Below are 21,281 nucleotides of genomic sequence, written 5' to 3'. Positions count from 1 at the left end.
GTAATTGATGTGTCTGTTGGAGGAGTGAATAGCGAGCTCCTTACCAGAACCCCATCTCAGCTTGCAGCTCAAATGGCACACTATTCCCTATATAGTGCACTACTTTTGACCAGGACCAATGGCACCCTATGGGCCCTGGTAAAATGTAGTGCACTATGAAGGGAATCGGGTGCCATATGGGCCGCACACCTGTCTCAGTGTGCCGGTCACTGCAGTGTTAGACTATCCAGGTGATTTGCTGTGGGATCATAAACTTCCTGGAGTAGAGTGGTAGGGAGTGACGTGACTGTTAAATGCTGCTCATCATTCACATTTAATTAGACACACACATGTTTTTTCTAAATATTACCAGGAAAGTTAATTGCATGTTTTGGTTTTTGCCCTAGCACTACACAGCTGATTCAAATAATCAACTAATCAGAAAGCTTTGAACATTTGAATTAGCTGTGTAGTGTTAGAGAAAAAAAACTAAGTTCTAAATGGAACCTGTATGGTTCTATAAAAAATGTACTTTCCTAAGGTTTATAAAGTACCATTAAAAAAAGGTTCTATATAGCACCAAAAAGAGTTCCAGTATGTTTACAACTCTTTTTTTGGGCTATATACTCTAGAACCCTTTTGTGTGGTTCTTTATAGAACCTTTATGGAGAACCTTTATGTTTCTATAAATAAACTTTCTCAATCTGAAAGGTACTTTGTAGATCCTTTTGAAAAATCACACTATTTTTTTATTTATTCTGGTCAGCCATATTATATAGTTAAAATTCTATAGGTCTAATTGTGTTAATTGCCAAGTTGAATCAAGTGAGCTACCTAGAACAGCTGGGGTTTTTTGAAGAGAGAATTGAGAACCACTGACTGATTAAGTCAACCATTCTCAATTGACACAATTCCATATGTGACTTTTTCACAAGACAATAGTGATTTGCAGTTTGCGAACGATTCGTTACTTTTGAACGAGTATTTTTGCTGGCTCGAGAGGCATGATTCATTTTTCTGAGTAACTCATTTATTTTTGGCGTTCGTTTGATAAGTCATACAGCAGTAATTAATAAACGCCCATCAGGCTCAGACAGCGGCCCAATAAGACCTGCTCAGTCATATGCACGCAGGAAAATAGATCATGAGCATAGAGAAGAAAAATACATGTTTACAATTGATAATTGATCGCATGGTGCAAGAATGACAGCAAATACTTGATTATTGAATTTTTTATTTTACCTTTAGGCAAGTCAGTTAAGAACAAATTCTTATTTTCAATGACGGCCTAGGCACAGTGGGTTAACTGCCTGTTCAGAGGCAGAACGACAGTTTTGTACCTTGTCAGCTCAGGGGTTTGAACTTGCAACCGGTTACTAGTCTAACGCTCTAACCACTAGGCTACCCTGCCGCCCCAATGTTATGGACACAGCTTTAGAACCAAAACACAAACTCGAACTTGAGAACAAATCATTTGGGCACTGCAGTTCGCAAACAACTGTGCTTATGACCTTGCCCAGCAACTCGGACACCTTGCTCTGGCCAAACGTTAAGCCATGCCATGGACGTTAGTTTCTCCTCAGCAATGAGAAGTATGTAGCAAACGGCAGAGCAGTGGAATCATTTAGTGTCATCAGGCTAATTATCACCATGACCAGCAGTCAAGAAATGCATTCGAGTCGTTCACAATCTAGCCTGGTTGCGGCCACAACTGGTCCCCATTGAAAATTTAGCAATCTCTTATTTGTATGCCTAGTAATCACCAAATGTACACTGTTTAAAGCACACGCTTACAAGTCTCAGTCACAAATGACAGCTCCAATAAGCCCTTAATAGATTTCTTTAACCCTTATTTTACCAGGTAAGTTGCCTGAGATACATTCTCAAATATAGCAATGACCTGGGGAATAGTTACAGGGGAGAGGAGGGGGGATGAATGAGCCAATTGTAAACTGGGGATGATTCGGTGACCTTGATGAGAGCCAGATGGGGAATTTAGCCAGGAACCCGGGAACCCTTATAGACTGACTACGCCGCTCGTGTCGCGTGTGCGAGCGTTGCAAAATACATTTAGACATACATGTTATTCAATTATTGCACCCACACTGCTCATGCGCGCCAACGAGCGTCTGCGTTGCCAAGGGCTAAAATAGGAGTCAGTTCTATTAGTGACGCAGATGGTGCTGCAAGTCCTGCCTCTCCCATCCCCTCATTGGTTTATAGAAGCAGGTACCCACGTGCCATCTCCTCATTGGTTATACCCACATGGGTGACTGAAAGACAAATGAGGTCAGTGGCAGTAATGCACCTAATTTATGAAAGATGCCAATCGCAATATAAAGTCAAGAGAAAAAAAAGCCTGGAAGGAGGAGAGATGACTAGAAACGATTTGGTTGACCATTTTCTGTGGGGATTAATTGGCGGAGTAGAGGACCTTGTGCATTTCAGGTAAAATAACAACTCAATATTATCCCAGGACAAATTAGCTAGCAACAGCAAGCTAGCTAAATAGGACAAATTAGCTAGCAAGTGCAAGCCAGCTAGCTAAATTGCCATACATTTTTTAATATTTTCAACCTGTCCCCAAATTAATATAATTGGTTCAGAGTTTGTTTTGATATTTTAACCTGCGCGTCGTGATCGTGTTTGGTGTGGGGGGACAAAATACATTTGAAAGATGTCATGGCTATAGAAGATCTGATAGGCTAATTGACATCATTTGAGTCAATTGGAGGTGTACCTGTGGATGTATTTCAAGGCCTAACTTTAAACTCAGTGCCTCTTTGCTTGACATCATGGGAAAATCTAAAGAAATCAGCCAAAAATTGTCAACCTCCACAAGTCTGGTTCATCCTGGTGAGCAATTTCAAAACGCCTGAAGGTACCACGTTCATTTGTACAAACAATAGTACGAGAGTACAAACACCACGGGACCACGCAGCCGTCATACTGCTCAGGAAGGTACTTTGGTGTGCAAATTAATCCCAGAACAACTGTAAAGGACCTTGTGAAGATGCTGGAGGAAACAGGTACAAATGTATCTATATCCACAGTAAAACAAGTCCTATATCGACATAACCTGAAAAGCTGCTCAGCAAGGAAGAAGCCACTGCTCCAAAACCGCCATAAAAACTCCAGACTACGGTTTGCAACTGCACATGGGGACAAAGATCATACTTTTTGGAGAAATGTCCTCTGGTCTGATGAAACAAAAATAGAACTGTTTGGTCATAATGACCATTGTTATGTTCAGAGGAAAAAGGGGTAAGCTTGCAAGCTGAAGAACACCATCCCAACCGTGAAGCATGGGGATGGCAGCATCGTGTTGTAGGGGAGCTTTGCTGCAGGAGGGACTGGTGCACTTCACAAAATAGATGGCATCATGAGGGAGGAAAATTGTGAAAATATTGAAGCAACATCAAGACATCAGTCAGAAAGTTAAAGCTTGTTTGCAAATGGGTCTTCCAACTTGACAATGACCCCAAGCATACTTCCAAAGTTGTGGCAAAACAGCTAAAGGACAACAACATCAAGGTATTGGGTGGCCATCACAAAGCCCTGACCTCAATCCTATAGAAAATGTGTGAACAGAACTGAAAAAGCGTGTGTGAGCAAGGAGGGCTACAAACCTGTCTCAGTTACACCAGCTCTGTCAGGAGGAATGGGCCAAAATTCACCCAACTTATTGTGGGAAGTGCAGGCTACCCGAAATGTTTGACCGAAGTAAAACATTTTAAAGGCAATGCTACCAAATACTAATTGAGTGTATGTAAACTTCTAACCTACTGGGAATGTGATGAAAGAAATAAAGGCTGAAATAAATAATTCTCTCTACTATTATTCTGACATTTCACATTCTTAAAATACAGTGGTGATCCTAACTGGCCTAAAACCGGGATTTTTACTAGGATTAAATGTCAGGAATTGTGAAAAACTGAGTTTAAATATATTTGGCTAAGGTGTATGCAAACTTCCAACTCTACTGTAAATGAGTAGAATGATTTATTATTTTGACTGGGCAAGTAGAGTAGAGTCTGTAAAAAGAGCCAAATATCCCATCACTGCAAGACACCAATATTGGCCATTCATATTTAATGCATTGTACCATAAAACATTACATAAACTAGAATGACACTCTCACTCATGTTTGCACAAAAAGCTGTGCGTAAACCATGCCCCAAAATATTTTAATGAGCCGCCTCCCCTACATTTTAATTACGACCAAAAGAGCAAAGAACCCTTTTGTGAACTGTAAATAACCATTGAAGACCCCAATGGTTATTTAACTCATTGTAGTTCCACATAGAACCATTGCTCTTCCCAAAGAACTCTTGAGGAACCCTAATTGTTTTGTGTGTATGCTGTAGTAATTTATTACCTCCAGTGCTAGACAGTCCTAAGGGACCCTCCACTGCCACTCCCTCTGTCTTTCTATCTCCCTCTCCTCCCTCCCTCCTACCTGGATCACTCTCGCTCCCTCTCTGCCCTTGCTTCTTTCCTCAGACTCTTTCCCCCATCCCCTCCTCGTTCCCCAACTTTTTTTCTCTCCCCACAACCTCTGTCGATAACCCCCCCCCCCCCCCCCCCCTTCCTCTCACCTCCCTCCCACTCCTCCTCCTATCATCTCACTGGGCACGTCTCCAGGTAATAGCGAAGACAGAGAGAAAACAAAGTGAAGATGACAGAAGTAATTTTGGATCAGTGCTTAGCCATATGGGCCGAGGACAAACCACTGGGCTTTGCTTCATAAATAATACAGATCACACCATCTGCATCTTTCAAAAAGCAGGATACCAGTTTTTGGTCTGGCATTTTCAATACTTTATCCAGTGTCTGCGTTCAAACAATTGACCCCAATTCATGCACCTCCATATTCGGAATAACCCCAGGGAACAATGTTACAAAAAAATACAGGATCAGGCCCAAATCCCCGTCATTCGCGTGAAGAAGAGACGCCAATACAGGGAATCAGTTCCGGGTGCCTTGTGAGAATTTGTTGACGAGTGGTTAACACGCCTCTACCATCCATCCTACTGGCCAACGTGCAATCATTGGAGAATAAACTGCATGAGCTACGTTCGAGACTATCCTACCAACGGCACAATAAAAACTGTAATATCTTATGTTCCACCGAGTCGTGGCTTAATGACGACATGGATAATATACAGTTGTCTGGGTTTCCTTGCACCGGCAAGACAGATCTGGTACCTCTGGTAAGACAAGGGGTGGTGGTCTGTGTCTATTTGTCAATAACAGCTGGTGTGCGAAATCTAATTTAAGTGCAATCACACAACAGGGATTATTTATTTTATGAAATAAAACTGTTAGAAATCGTCTCAGGGAAGCTCATCTGCGTGTTTTTGTCCTCACCAGGGTCTTGACCAGACTGTAACCAACTTCAGTGTGTAAATGCTCACCTTCGATGGCATCTGGCACGCTGGAGAAGTGTGCTCTTTACGAATGAATCCTGGTTTCAACTGTACCGGGCAGATTGCAGAAGGTGTGCATAGTGTTGTGTGGGCGAGCGGTTTGCTGATGTCAACGTTGTGAACAGAGTGCCCCATGGTTGGGCAGGCGTAAGCTATGGACAATTATGGAAATATGAATGCACAGAGAAACCATGACAAGATCCTAAGGCCCATTGTCTTGCCATTCATCGCGTCATGTTTCAGCATGATAACGCACGAGCAAGGATGTTGCAAGGATCTGTACACAATTCCTGGAAGCTGAAAATGTCCCTGTTCTTCCACGTCCTGCATACTCACCAGACATGTCACCCATTGAGCCTGTTTGGTATGCTCTGGATCGATGTGTCCGACAGGTTATTCCAGTTCCTGACAATATGCAGCAACTTCGACCAGCCATTGAAGAGGAGTGGAACAATATTCCACAGGCCACAATAAACAGTCATAAACAGTGACCAACTCTATGCGAAGGAGATGTGTCACGCTACACGAGGCAAATGGTGGACACACCAGATACTGACTGGTTTTCTGATCCACACCCCTACCTTCTTTAAGGTATCTGTTACCAACCGATGCATATCTGTATTGCCAGTCATATGAAATCCATAAATTAGAGCCTATTGCATTTATTTATATGTACTGATTTCCTTATATGAACTGTAATGCAGTAAAATCTTTAAAACTGTTGCACGTTGTGTTTATATTTTAGTTCAGTGTACTTGTAAAAAAAATACAAATCATAAATAGTGTTAAAAATAACAATAATAATACAGATCATACCTGTGTCTCAAATGGCACCCTATTCCCTCTTCAGTGTGCTTTATAGGGTAGTGCACTACATAGGGAATAGGCTGCAATTTAGGACAAAGACAATGATAATAACTACAGAGATCAGTCAAACACTGAGTTTTGATTGGTTCAACATTTGGTCTGGGTAGCCTGTGATCCATGTACCAAGTAAATAAATAAAGCCTGCATGATGGAAGATGTCTCTTTAGATGAAATGTTTGTCAAATAAACCCACAACAAAGAGAGATGAGTGTTCGACTTTATTTTTCATTTGTATAACCCCTGGCCTCTCCTAAAATACGGGCGATTCCAACTATAACATTTAGGGGAGGATTGCAGCCCTACTTGGATGTCTATGTACCATGACCACCCCTATAGTTGATGGACTAATCCACCCACCCAAGCTTCTCTGTTTACAAAGACTGTCGTCCACAAGAAGGACCTGGAAACCGGAGGACCTGGAAACTAAGCTTGGTTCTATCTAATTCAGTAACTGACATTATACATAACATAACCCCCGCAAAAAAATATTTCAAATTCTATTTCAGATTCAATATATTCCCTCAGAGGCCTTCTTTTATCAAAGAGACCATTTTTATGAAAAACATTTGATAAATAGATTCAGTCCCACCGGGGTAAGTCATTTGAGGAAGCAGTATTCAGTGTTGAAATAATCATTCCTAGTAATGGCACCAAAGCTACATCAGCTGTCTTTAAAGGTACAATGCAGCTGTACTTACCTCAATATCATATCATTTCTGGGTAACAATGAACTAACTTACTGTGGTTGTAGGACTGGCACAATTACCGTATAACTGTGTAACCGACGGTTATGGATGAAGAATGTCAAGAAAATAAAATAACTGTCATAACCGTTTAATTTTCTGGGAAGGGGAGAACAAAAAGCTGGCTGAAGACGGGACGACCAGGCATTCGTGCGGTTGAGTCCGTTTTTGTGATAACATGGACTCTTAACAACATGACTAAACTTTGTTGCCCATTGCTGAAACAAGCAAGGTGTTGTCAAAATAATTAACATAATGGGCTAGGAACCTCTAACCCTGGTAATATGACTAGTAAACCCTTGTATTGTCATGCAATAATTTCAATAGTAATGTAGAATCTTCATTTAAAGTACATTACCAGTCAAAGGTTTTATAACACCGACTCATTCAAGGGTTTTTCTTTATTTTTTTAAACTATTTTCTACATTTTAGAAAAATAATGAAGACATCAAATTATGAAATGACACATATGGAATCATGTATTAAGTTTCAAACAAATCAAAATATATTTAATATTTGAGATTTTTCAAACTAGCCACCCTTGACCTTAATCACAGCTTTGCACACTCTTGGCATTTTCTTAACCAGCTTCATAAGGTTGCTTTTAAAATGGAATGCATTTTAAAAGTTTGTCAAAGGTTAATTTGTGGAATCTTGAGCCAATCATCTGTGTTGTGACAAGGTAGAGGTGTATAAAGAAGATAGTCCATATTATGGCAAGAACAGCTCAAATAAGCAAAGAGAAATGACAGTCCATCATTAAGGTCAATCAATCTGGAAAATATCAAGAAGTTTGAAAGTTTCTTCAAGTGCAGCCGCAAAAGCCATCCAGCGCTATGATGGAACTGGCTCTCATGAGGACCGCTACAGGAGAGGAAGACCCAGCGTTATCTCTGCTGCAGAGGATAAGTTCATTAGAGTCCCCAGCCTCAGAAATTGCAGCCCAAATGAATGCTTCAAAGTTCATGTAACAGACACATCTCAACATCAACTGTTCAGAGGAGACTGCTTGAATTAGGCCTTCATGGTCAAATTGCTGCAAAGAAACCACTACTAAAGGACACCAATAATAAGAAGAGACTTGCTTGGGGCAAGAAACATTAAACAGGTGGAAATCTGTCCTTTGGTCTGATTAGTCCAAATGTTCGGTTCTAACCGCTGTGTCTTTGTGAGACGCAGAGTAGGTAAATGGATGATCTCTGCATGTGTGGTTCCCACCGTGAAGCATGGAGGAGGAGGTGAGATGGTGTGGGGGTACTTTGCTGGTACCACTGTTAGTGATTTATTTAGAATTCAAGGCACACTTAATCAGCATGGCTACCACAGAATTATGCAGCGATACGCCATCCCATCTGGTTTGCGCTAAGTGGGATTATCATTTGTTTTTCAACAGGACAATGACATCAACACACCTCCAGGCTGTGTAAGGGCTATTTGACCATGCATGAGAGTGATGAAGTGCTGCATCAGATGACCTGGCCTCTACAATCACCCAACCTCAACCCAATTGAGATGGTTTGGGATGAGTTGGAACACAGAGTGAGGGAAAAGCAGCCTACACGTGCTCAGCATATGTGGGAACTCCTTCAAGACTGTTGGAAAAGCATTTCAGGTGAAGCTGGTTGAGAGAATGCCAAGAGTGTGCAAAGCTGTCATCAAGGCAAAGGGTGGCTACTTTGAATATAATATATTTTGATTTGTTTAACACTTTTTGGGGGTTTTACATGATTCCATATGTGTTATTTCATAGTTTTGATGTCTTCTTTCTACAATGTAGAAAATAATACAAAACAAAGCCTTGAATTAGTAGGTGTGTCCAAACTTTTGACTGGTACTGTATGTTATTGAAATATATGATCATACATTTTTAAATATATGTCACGTTTATATACAGTATGGGTTTAAAATATATGATCATATGTTTCAAAATATACCGTAGGCCATGTTCTTTGATATATAAGGCCATATACTACTTTTCCGTATGGGCACCCTAGCCAGTCTCTCTACCAGCAGTATGAGTGGAGAGGGAGAAGAGGAGTTAGAGTTCTAACTCTGTAATCAGGCCCTTCATAAATTGGTTAATTCCTCCTCCGGACCAGTTTTCACTGCAGGAACCAGGAACCATTTAATGGGAACTATTCAGGCCTGGTCTGGGCTGTCCATGACACCCCAGTCTGGCCCAGACAATTACATGCTGGAATTGTGAGTCCAAGATCAAGTGTGATCCTGATCTTGAAATAAACTAACCCTTGTGTGTGTATGATATTGTAGCATCAGAGTGTTAGTTATAACAGTATAACCATACTGTACATGGTTTAAAACAGAATCAAGGTCAGCTTGTTTGTAGAACTGTATGGAAAATGATTGGGAGGATGCTGGAGCTACAACATACAGTAGAAAACTCTCTCGTGTTAACTTTTTCATACAGTCAATGATGAAAAATACAGTACGATAGTTCCCAGCAGCATCACTACTTCCCAAAATGGAGGTACCACTGTATCTCCATTGCAGCTTACTTCAACCAGCAGACAAACAGTGTTATTGTGATTGGGACCTTCCAGATTCACTCTTTACTAACCAGAGTAAAGGAAGCCTCTTGGCACAACATAGCCCTGCTGTCCCTGATGTGGGGACTATATCCAGTTAGCGGGGTTTGTTGATGGTCGAGGAACACCAGTTAACAGCAGAGACCAGGGCAGCATCCCAAATGGCACCCCTTTCCCTATACAGCGCTTTACATTTGACCAGAACCCTTTTGGGCTTATGAGCTCTATGAGCACAGTGTGCCTTGGTCAAAAGAAGTACACTATATAGTGAATAGGGTGCGATTTTATACTTGACAACTTGATTTGGGACTCAGACCAGCATAGCTATGATCACAGCTTGCCATCAGCAGTCAGTGACTTCCTTATTCAAGCCACTCTGTACTCTGATGTTCCTGCACAGAGTGATAAAGCCAGGCCTGACCACGGGAATTAGACTGTGTGGGGCCCCGGTCTCATCTCCATGATAGTGTGAGGGCAGCGGTGACACGTGCTGGGCTGCCACAGTAATATCCTTCCTCCACTCTTTGGCTTAATCTGACATGGGTTAGAGAGGCCGAGGCTGTGTTACTGGAGGGACGGAGATCACTCTGGCCTGTTGAGTCTGGTAATAATCTGTTGTTCACACCACTGAACACAGCAACAACCCACACCTGCTCAGGAAGACTGGATATTTGAATCTCTCAAATACTTTGCGAGTTTGCTTGAGTCAGCCTGGAGTGCCAGAATACAAATTAACACCAACATGGGACAAGATGAGACAGTGACAAAGAACGCAACACCAGAATCAGTAGCAGCAACACCAACCACATAACACACAGACAGCGACAGTATAGCGCAGCATTTTTTTGTGCTATGGACTGGAATGTAATTACTTAGGCATCACCATCAATATGCAATACACAATATCTCTTCGGCATCACCATCAATATACGATATCCAATATCCCTCAGGCATCACCATCAATATGCAATATATAATATCCCTAGGGCATCATCATCATCATACAATATCCCTTGGGCATCAATATCAATTAACAATAATGATCCATTTCAGAACATTAGCAATAGTGGTGTGCTGGGGAATGCGGACTTAGGAATGCCATAAATACTCCACAAATGAGGAAACTCTTTCTCCTCTATGTTTAACCCTCTCGCCATATCTTAGTGTTGACTATCTCTCGGTTTCTGTCTCTCCTTCAGGCTTCAGCCTTTCTCCCAGTGTGCACTTCATGACGAATGCCTCGCTCTCATTACCCACAGTCTCTCTCGCTCTCATTACCCACAGTCTCTCTCGCTCTCATTACCCACAGTCTCTCCCCCTCTCTCTCTCTCTGTCTCTGTCTCCTGTGGAGGGAGACTGAGGAGTCTGTGAACTGTTTCTAGGTCTGCGGCTCTGTGGGTAACAGTGGCTAGACCGCGGCCGACCTGACTCCCCATTCCACGGACCCAGAACTCCCCAGCATCCAGAACCGGACCAGCTGCTTGAGGAGGAGGGGACGCACTGCAGACCTTGAGGTGAGTAGTTCTGCAGAGGCAAGCCTTACTCCCCTCTACCATTGGCCTGCAGCCCTCCCACTGCAAGCAGGTCTCAGGGGACTACCATCACTGATCTCCAGGTCTTGTGTTTCCAGGTGTGTCTGTTCACTCCTCAGGTTGTCCTTCCATCGCTCTACAGATCCAACACCAGTCCCAGTTCCAGCACCAGACCCAGTCACAGCACCAGATGAGGTGCAGAGGAGGGACCAACAGATATTAACCTGGAGCGAGTGGACCACATGGGAGTGCCATCACTGTCCTTCGGGTCTGGGGCTCCCTTGTGGGTCTGCTTGCTCCTCAGGTTGTCTTTCATCCCTTCTGCAGATCCAGCACCAATTCAGATACCAGTTTCCAGCACCAGCACCACCTTCATATGGAGCGAACAGGCCACAGGAGAGTACTACCATTTGGTTTCCCTGATTTTAATTGAGTACTTATTGTTTGAATTGTTTACTATTTTACATTTTAACTTAATGATGGATTTAATTTGAACTTGTTGAACATTTAAAACTTAATGAAAAAACCCAAATAAATTGACCTTTACCCAAGAGTAAATTGACATTTACCCTATGCATGTCTCAGTATTGGGAGAGTTATCAATTTGTTATAATATTTAAATAATATCTGTAAAGACAAATCTAATGTACACAAATATTGAAGGAAAAATAAGATTTGCAGTGTACAAACTTAACATGATGAATAAGAATGAATAAGAACTCATGGGTGGCCAAAAATATCTATCTGAAAGCCACGCCCCCAATAGGCCATGCCATCTGTCTCATCTCCTCCACTCATCCATTACGCTCACCAATCTTCTCTCCTCCTGTCCTCTCCTCCTCTCACCATCCATTACTCTCACCACTCTCCTTCTCTCCTCCATCATCTCCACTCCCTGTCTCGGCTCAACCTCAGGGAAGAAACAGGAGTTCTGTCTAAAACATCACTGCTTTCTTTCCGGCATCCTCCTGATCCCAATCCTTCACATGCTGATGTACAGTAACGTGTGAGTGGGAGCAACGTGACCCAAGCACAATCCTTTTATCCATGAGTCAACCTACAGTCAACCATCAGCCATGTCCCTCTCCCGAACACATCACACTCGATACATCAGGAGGATGTCTTCACACTGTACTCAGACAGCATGTCTGCCAATCATAGCAGCACTATTGTTCAACACAGACAGACTAGGGTTGCTTTCCAAATGACTCCGTACATAGTGACTTACTTTTGTCCAGAGCCCTATGGCTGCCCAATGTATATGTCCCAAATGGTGCCCTACCCTATGTAGTGCACTACTTTTGATCAGAGTCCTGAGCCCTAGTCAAAAGTAGTGCACTATATAGGGGATATGGTGCCAATTGAGACACAGATTAAGACTGATAAGACACCAGTCTAGTACATGCTACAAAGCCCCCCTATCTGGCTCCTCTGTCTATCTGCATACATTTACATCCGACTGATGGTAATTCTGCCATTAATCTGATCCTAGATCAGTTTATACCGATCCCGGTTAACACCAATAACCTCAGCACCCAGCCACACGCCTAACAAAACCTTTGGTAGTTCTGAGAATGTGTCCCAAATGACACCCTATTCCATAGTGCACTACGTTTGACAAGAGTCCTATGGGTACTAGCCAAAAGCAGTGCACTACACAGGAAATAGGGTGCCATTTGGGACATAGACTGAAGTCTTGGGGGTTTTCCGGCTATATTTGCTGAGCAAGCCAGGAAGGAAGCCAGCCAGCCTGACGGTATCTACAATATCGTCTCCTAGTCCAGATAATGTGTTCCTAGGTGATTTGGAAAAACCCTGCCAGCCGGCCAAATGTTTGCAAATATTTCACTATCAATTTGAATGTGGATAAAATTATTGTTGTTTCCACTGTCAGGAGAGGAAAAAACGAATTTCACACAGACCCCCTCTACATAAGCTTCAGAACAAAAACAATTCCTGCAGTCAGATTGTAGATTCATGGTTGGAAAGTGTAATAAAATAGAGATGTCAAGACACATCTCTAATCAGTACATCTAACAGCTACGGGCGAATCACAAACGGATGTATTGTTTCTATTTCATCAACCAAGCAGGCTACCAAAAGTAGCAGGACATAAAACGCCCTCTCCACTCTGATCAGTGGTGCAGACATCAAGATCATCGTTGGAATCTGTGTGGACATATTGAGCCTCGCTGATCAAGACAAAGAAACTCCTTGTGGCGGGAATAGATGAGGAGAATAAGAGAGATGAGTGAGACAGACACAGAGAGAGAGAGGGAAAGAGGGAGTGAATTTGTGCCTGCGCATATGAGTGAGAGCGAGAGAGAGAGTTAGAGAGAAAAAGCTTTATAAAAAGAATGATCGAGAGAGAGACAGAGAAAAGGAGTGAGAGAGGTGTATCGTACCTTCCAGGACGGTGAGTTTGGCGCTGGTGTTGATCTCTCCCACACTGTTGATGGCAGTACACTCATAGATGGCCTCGTCCCTGTGGGTCCTCAGGGGCTGGATACGCAGGACGGACCCTGAGCCGTCGTCAAACTCTATCACCTGGACACACGGATGGGGAGAGGAGATAAAAGGCATTACAATCAGACCTATGGTCGTCCTGTGACTAAGATTCAAATCTAAACTGATTTAAACGGTCATCTTAGCACAGGCATCCCTTTGATCGCTATTTCATCAATACGTACAGGACCACCAGAGCACTGTAGAGCCCACTGTGCCAAGGGAACACTCCTTGTTGGATCACTGGCAGGGGGACTAATATAGGGGTAAGAACTTCTACTTACTACGTAGGCGGGACTGAGGAACTGGGTTTATAACAAGAGTACAGACTATGCTCCAATTCTACCCAGTCTGCACAAGAATACCTGGCATACCTGACCATACCTGACCAAGGCATACCTGACCAAACTCAAACTCTATTAAGCCATACCAAATAGAGACTACTCTATTCTGATCTCAATTGAAAAGGACCCTCCGACATTGCATGACTTTGTTGCTGCCCTATGCTCCACAGGCAGGGAGCTAAGCGGAGTAGGTAAGTATGATCTGATACAATCACCCGATTAGAGAGAAATATGTTGTATGAAATGATGACCCTGAGTGGACAGCAGATATTTCAGGAAGGCCTTTCAGGAAGCCAGCCTTTAGGGTGGTAAAGAATTAGAGGTCACAGGTCAAGGGAGGGGGTCTCCTAAACTTCCTTCCACTGCAGTGGAAACTCTCTGACCCAAACATCCACATGAGAGGAAGAGAACATTCCAGAACATTCTTTACTCCAATGACTGGATCTGTGTCAGTCGAGCACACCTATGTTCAAATAGTATCTGACATTTTTCAATCACTTTGAGCGTTCACTTGAGCCTGCCTAGAGTGCCAGATAGGCTGGGTTATCACTGAAGGGGCTATTCTCTTTGTTCCCATATTCATAACTCCAAATTCATAATTAATATACACTACCACTCAAAAGTTTGGGGTCACTTAGAAATGTACTTGTTTTTGAAGGAAAATCCATTTTTTTTATCATTAAAATAAAATAGATCAAAATACAGTGGAGACATTGTTAATGTTGTAAATTACAATTGTAGCTGGAAAAGGCAGATTTAAAAAAAATGTATCATTAGAAAACCCTTTTGCAATTATGTTAGCTCAGCTGAAAACTGTTGTGCTGATTAAAGAAGCAATAAAACTGGCCATCTTTCGACTAGTTGAGAATCTGGAGCATCAGCATTTGTGGGTTTGATTACAGGCTAGAAAGAGGAGTGGGAGGCCACGGTGCACAACTGAGCAAGAGGAAAAGTAAATTAGAGTGTCTAGTTTGAGAAACAGACGCCTCACACGTCCTCGACTGGCATCTTGTTTCAGGAAAAGTAGCATATGTCACGTGTCACTACTTCACAGGAGAGCCATTTGAACAAACTTTTTTTGAAAATCAAAATGCGTTTTTTTGGGAAATGCTTATTGAACATGTGAACTTTCATGTGCCTTAATAACAAACTTGTATGCCATCTGTAAATATGAATACAGCTGTTAAATTACGAGCCTAGATGGTTTAGCCATATAAAAAGCCAGCAACCTTCCCGCTAGCCATGATTGGTTGAGTAGATAGCAAGCTAGCCAACGTTAGCCACTTAGTTTGGGTGCTTGACTGTAATTGATAGGACAGAACGCTCGGATCAACCCTTAAAGAGATGGGTGGGGCTAAAGCTTAAGAGGGTGTGAACGATGCTGAATTGGGTGAAGACAATGAAGAGCACTCCAGTAGCTGTACCAAAACATTCAAAGGCCATTTTCTCAAACGTGAGGTTTCAAGTTTATCAACTTTCAAAGCAGAATTACTTTCCCATTGTTCCTCAACTGTAATGTATGATCATGGTTGGGTAGATTACTTTCTAAATGTAATCCGTTACAGTTACCTCTCCAAAATTGTAATCAGTAACGTAACTTTGGGATTACCCAAACTCATTAACGTAATCTGATTACATGAATTTACTTTTCAATTACTTTCCCCTTAGGGACATTAGAAGAAGACACAAATATATGTTACCAATTGAATGACATCTATTACAGAAGAAATCAATGTTGAAGTTTACATAGCTGGCCATATATGGATGTTAAATGTAACTTTATGGGTTCTTATGTAACCCATCACTTTCTACCCATATAATAATATGATTAAATGATATCAGAATTCCAGTCATTCCAAAAAATGTTACCCCCCTTGATCTTCAAAAATAGGAGTTGGAAATATGGAAGCATATATTTAAACAAATTGTTATACCTGAGCATAACTCCAAAACTAAGGACTTATTAGCCAGCCCTACTCTGTTGTTTATGATTTTGTTGTCATGGGGAACAACAAATGAACGCCATTTACTATAGGCCTACATTTTTGTTGGCAACACTTTGGTATCTTGATAATATGCAGGGCAAATCCACAGATTAAATGGTAACAAAATGGTCAGCATCCTGGAGTCGTCTCTTCACTCTTGACGTTTAGGCTGGTGTTTTGCAGGTACTATTTAATGAAGCTGCCAGTTGAGGGCTTGTGAGGCGTCTGTTTCATAAACTAGACACTCTAATGTACTTGTCCTCCTGCTCAGTTGTGCACCGGGGCCTCCCACTCCTCTTTCTTTTCTGGTTAGGGCCAGTTTGTGCTGTTCTGTGAAGGGAGTAGTACACAGCGTTGTACGAGAGCTTCAGTTTCTTGGCAATTTCTCATATGGAATAGCCTTATTTTCTCTGAACAAGTTTCAGAAGAAAGTCTTTGTTTCTGGACATTTTGAGCCTTTAATCATACCCATAAATGCTGATGCTCCAGATACTTAAGTAGTCTTAAGGCCAGGTTCTTTGCTTCTTTAATCAAGACAACAGTTTTCAGCTGTGCTAACAACATTTCAAAAGGGTTTTCTAATGATCAATTAGGCTTTTAAAATGCTAAACTTAGATTAGCTAGCACAACGTACAGAAGAGTGATGGTTGCTGATAATGGGCCTCTGTACGCCTATGTAGATATTCCATAAAAATCTAGATTTGTATTTTGTTGCATTGGCCTATTTATTTTCTGCAACAGCACACTCATCCCTTACTGTAAGCAAGCTAGTGCCAGTGACTCCTGACTCCAGAAGTCAGTTGAGTGCGTGCTTGAGGCGGGAGGGAGGGGGATATAAGATTCAAGAGAAATTAAATTAGCTAGTTTGAGGTCTAATGTGTTCTTTTTTTATATATATTCTTTTAGACACAATAAATAAAATAAAGTATTCCAACTAGCTGATAGTCCCCTTTTTGACCTCCTTTCTCATAAGAAGGCAAAAGGGCAGGTACTCGAGCACTGGTTGAGCTCGATCTGTGCACATGCCTGCTGGTCTGTCTGTTTCTCTGCCAGTCTGCCTGCCTGCCTGTCTGTGTACCTGTACCTATCTTGTCTGAGCAGGGTCTCCGCATCTTGTCTCTGCATTGCTTCAGGTGCTTCTTTGGTGGAATAAAAGGCAGACAGAGCGAGAGAGGGAGGTGGTCACTCAACTGACAATTGAAACAGACAGACTTGTGGTTGAGTGCTGCTTTGAAATAAGGATGTGGGTATGCCCATAGAATAAAAATGAATCTGGTAATGTAATTAGGAAAGGTTTACTATGTCTGCTTCGTGTTCCTACAGTTTTTCTCAACCTTCTCTGTACGGGCAAGCTGATCCATTCTCATTTATGGGTGAGGATTAGCTATGTAGCTAAACTCTGGTGAAAAATCTGTTGTACATTGTATATGTCAAATTAAATAAATAAAATACAGTAGTAGACCATGTACCTCAAAGCGCTGAGAGCTGACTTTCTTGCCCTTCTTCATCCAAGTGATGCGTGGCTTGGGATCGCCCACCGCCTGGCATACGAAGGATGCCACGCCTCCCGAAATACCTGTCTGGTCATCTGGAGACTTGATGAAACTGGGCATGCCTGGGAGAGAGAAAGAGGACATCCAATGTCAATCAATCAAAAAACTCCCTAGGAGGATGAAACCTCCGAGAAGAGGCCAATACTCTGCTGACTGAACCGGGTAGAAGTTAGGAATACGTACAGTAGGTCTTCACATACAGTAGGACCATGAAGACCAGACCAAAAGCAAGAGAAAGACAACAACAACACAGGAGCATACAGCTCTGGGCAGGTTACAGGGCATTCAGATTTCCCTACCAGTTGATGTTCAAGCAGTAACAATGTGTTTTCAAAATCGGATACCAAACTGCCTGCAGCCAAATCAAGTCAAAAAAGTCTGTGAGTAAAAAACAGTCCAGTGCTGTATTGTCCTTCCTGTCTTGTATTGTGTTGTTGCCATAATTCCAGTGCCTGTTAGTCTCACTCTCATCAATAGTCATACAAAACTAGCAGATACTACTCTCCCTCTTCATGCCTGAACAAACCAGCCCTGTGTGCCCTGGTCAAAAGTATTGCACTAAATATGGAATAGATTGTCATTTAGGACAGGATTTCCCAAACGCTGTTCTTGCCCTCCCTCTGGTTTCACGTTTTGGTTTTTGCCTTAGCACTACAGAGCTGATTCAACTAATCAATGCTTGATAATGGAGTTGGTTATTTGAATCAGCTGTGCAGTGTTATGGCAACAAATTATAGTGTCAAGAGTTAAATTAACACTGTAAAGCATTAAATGAACCCTATTGGTGTAAAATAATCTCAGTGTTTGTGTTAATAACCAGAGTTGAACCAAAACCATGCCTGTCATTATCATATTTCCTAGCATGATCTATTGCAGGTTGATTTTTAGTATTGTTGTTTCAATATCTATGTTTTTGCATATACATCCATTGATTGATTGATTACTCTTATGCTATTCAGATATACATTACATACATTTTCCAAAGCAATGCCATCTGTTAGTTGGACGTTTTGCGCCCGTTACTTAAATGGTTGTTCAAGTTTAGATGTTTAAGGTAGTCTCATACAGTACTGTTCCCGACCATTGGAGTCATGCCAAGCGGAGGTTGAGCGTTCAATCTGCCTGCTGGGGGGCAAGGATACCCCCAGCTCTGCTAAAACCATTGACAACTGCGTAATTTGATTGTAATATAATCACATTTTAAAGAGCGTAATCAGAACTACACATTTCTGATTATTCCATGGAAAAAATATCACATATTTAGCGCTATCATCTGAGTTATACAGCACGTAACTGCATGCTTTTCATGATCAGTAAACATCAATTGATCGTGTAATTTCAGATAGATAATTGGATATTTGAGTGATATAAAATAAAAGTGAACTATACCTGAAAAGTATGATTGGTTAAAGTTAATTTCCCATCCTTTGTGAGCTCTGCCTGTCAAGCAGCAAAAGGGCACATTTGCCGATGTACTGATAATGTTTACTTCGCAAGCTACTTATAGAAATGTTGTACAGTTGGCTAAACATAGTAGCAAGTAGACCAAATGTACTTTTTTCGTAGGCCTACCAAGAGAAGTTAGCTTACATTGTCCCCTTTTCAACAATGTTTTTAAGAGTGTTTAATAATCACATTTGCAGCTGACAGACATGATAGCTACGCTACATTGATTGATGGACCTCGGCAAATTGGCTAGCTAGCTAATAACAGATCACGTCAATATGGCTAGTTAACAAGCTAACTTTCAGGGGATAAACTAAATGGCTACATCCAAATATTGTTTGATTTGCTTGCCAGCTACACTCTGCTCTTCCCATGACATAGACTGACCAGGTGAATGCAATGATCCCTTATTAATGTCACCAGTTAAATCTACTTCAATCAGTGTAGATGAACGGGAGGATACAGGTAAATAAAATATTTTTAAAGCCTTGAGACAATTACGACATGGATTGTGCATGTTCCATTCAGAGGGTGAATGGGCAAGACAAAAGATTTAAGGGCCTTTGAATAGGGTATAGCAGTAGGTGCAAGTGCACTAGTTGGAGTGTGTCAAGAACTGCAACGCTGCTGGGTTTTTCATGCTCGACACCTTGTAGATTCCATGCTCCGACAAATTGAGGCTGATCTGAGGACAACAGAGGATGCAACTCAATACTAGAAAGGTGTTCCTAATGTGATTTGCAGGCCAGATGGGGCCTGTAAACTATGAGTTTCAGACCACTATATTAGGGTAAATCTAGACCCTCAAAAGAAGGCCTTTTGAATTATGTCTTGTATTGTCTTAAAACATTTCTGATTTGGGATTTTTGTATGGTTATTCAAAGAACCATCCCATGCATGGTTCTTTAGAGATCCTAAAATGGTTCCCAAATGGCATCACTCTCAAGAACCTTCTTTAGTTCCAAAATAGTTTTTTTTTAGTGTGTAGTATTCTGCCTATTGTTCTCTAGCTTGTTTGTGTGTGTGTGTGTGTGTGTGTGTGTGTGTGTGTGTGTGTGTGTGTGTGTGTGTGTTCCTAGCAGTAGATGCATTATGCAGAGCTATGCCTGCCCTTGGCCTGTTTTCAGAGAGCAGGAGGGCTGTGTACTGTATGTCAGTCTCTGTGTTAGGGTGCAGTTACAGAAAGTGTCTTAGTGCACTACTTTTGATCAGGGCCCACTACTTTTGATCAGGGCCCATTGGGGTCTCATCAAAAGTTCTGATTTATTAAGGGAATAGGGTTACACTTATGACACAGCCACAGTATTTGTAGGATGAGGAAAGGGCACAGAGGGTAAATAAAATGTGATGTGTGGGTGCTAGATGTAGGGAGTAGTGAGACATAGCCGACTGTAGTGTAATTACCACCCGTCTTTCTCTCTTTTTTCCCCTCCCGCAATCCCTCCCTTTTATCCTGCCCCAAAAGATCCTCCTGGCGTCAGCGTTTCTCCTAAACTGAGCGCTTATGTCACTGCTGTAACTCTGACAGAGACCCTAAGCGAGCGTTGAGCTCTCCTCACCGCTCTATGCTGTCCTGTGATGATGTAATGTCGACCATGTTCCGCTCCGTAGACTCTACTTCCCAAATGGCACCCCTTTCCCTACATAGTGCAAAACCTTTGACCAGGGCCCATAGGGCACCCTATCTCCTATGTGTAGCGCAAAGGTAATAGGCTGCCATTTGGGACATATCCTGAGATGATCCCATAGCAGGCTCCTGTCCCTGCCATTATTGTTCCTCTCATGTGGTTTGTGGTCTGTGGCTGCTCTTCATACAACACATCCCACAAGGTATTATGTGAGAGACACACACACACACACACACACACACACACACACACACACACACGAGCTTGCGCGAAACAATATTGTGAGTTGAGTCATTCAAAGCACATAACACCTCTTCTCACTTTAAGTGGATACAGCTGAAGACAGTGGCATTATCCGACACCCATAATAGCATATTACATACTTAAACTACATATTATGTACTCATCGTCGCATATTATTTAGCACCAACCGTTTAGTAAAAAGGATGCAGTGTACCAGAACCGCAACACAGTAGTGGCTCCTGACAGGCTGAGTAGGTTGGACCGGGCCGAGAATTCAATACATTTTTCTAAACTCTGAATAGAATAGGAATGGAGCACGTTGGGGAGTAAAGGATTACAAAAAAACGGTAAATGTAATCCGCTATATTACCAGCTAAAATATTGTAATCAGATTACAGATAGTTTTGAAAAACTAGATAATTACTTTGAGTAATTACTTTTACATTCAGAAAGGATGTTTGCGAGCAACAAAATATTTGAT

General features: G+C 41.9%; 1 protein-coding gene across 1 annotated transcript in view; it reads right to left on the bottom strand.

Annotated features, from left to right (window-relative positions):
* LOC139406745 (receptor-type tyrosine-protein phosphatase F-like) overlaps positions 1 to 21,281 on the bottom strand; it is a 453,529-nt gene that overhangs the window by 201,499 nt on the left and 230,749 nt on the right. The window contains exons 3-4 of the mRNA XM_071149731.1: positions 17,400 to 17,545; positions 13,502 to 13,643 (exon numbers count right to left, since the gene is read on the bottom strand). Of these exons, the coding sequence (XP_071005832.1) occupies positions 13,502 to 13,643; positions 17,400 to 17,545 (288 nt within the window). The remainder of the gene's footprint in view (positions 1 to 13,501; positions 13,644 to 17,399; positions 17,546 to 21,281) is intronic.

This window comes from Oncorhynchus clarkii, chromosome 4 (genome assembly GCF_045791955.1).
Source record: "Oncorhynchus clarkii lewisi isolate Uvic-CL-2024 chromosome 4, UVic_Ocla_1.0, whole genome shotgun sequence".
Taxonomy (NCBI): Eukaryota; Metazoa; Chordata; class Actinopteri; order Salmoniformes; family Salmonidae; genus Oncorhynchus; species Oncorhynchus clarkii.
Note: the sequence above shows the minus strand (reverse complement) of the source record. Positions and strands in the feature narration are given on the sequence as shown.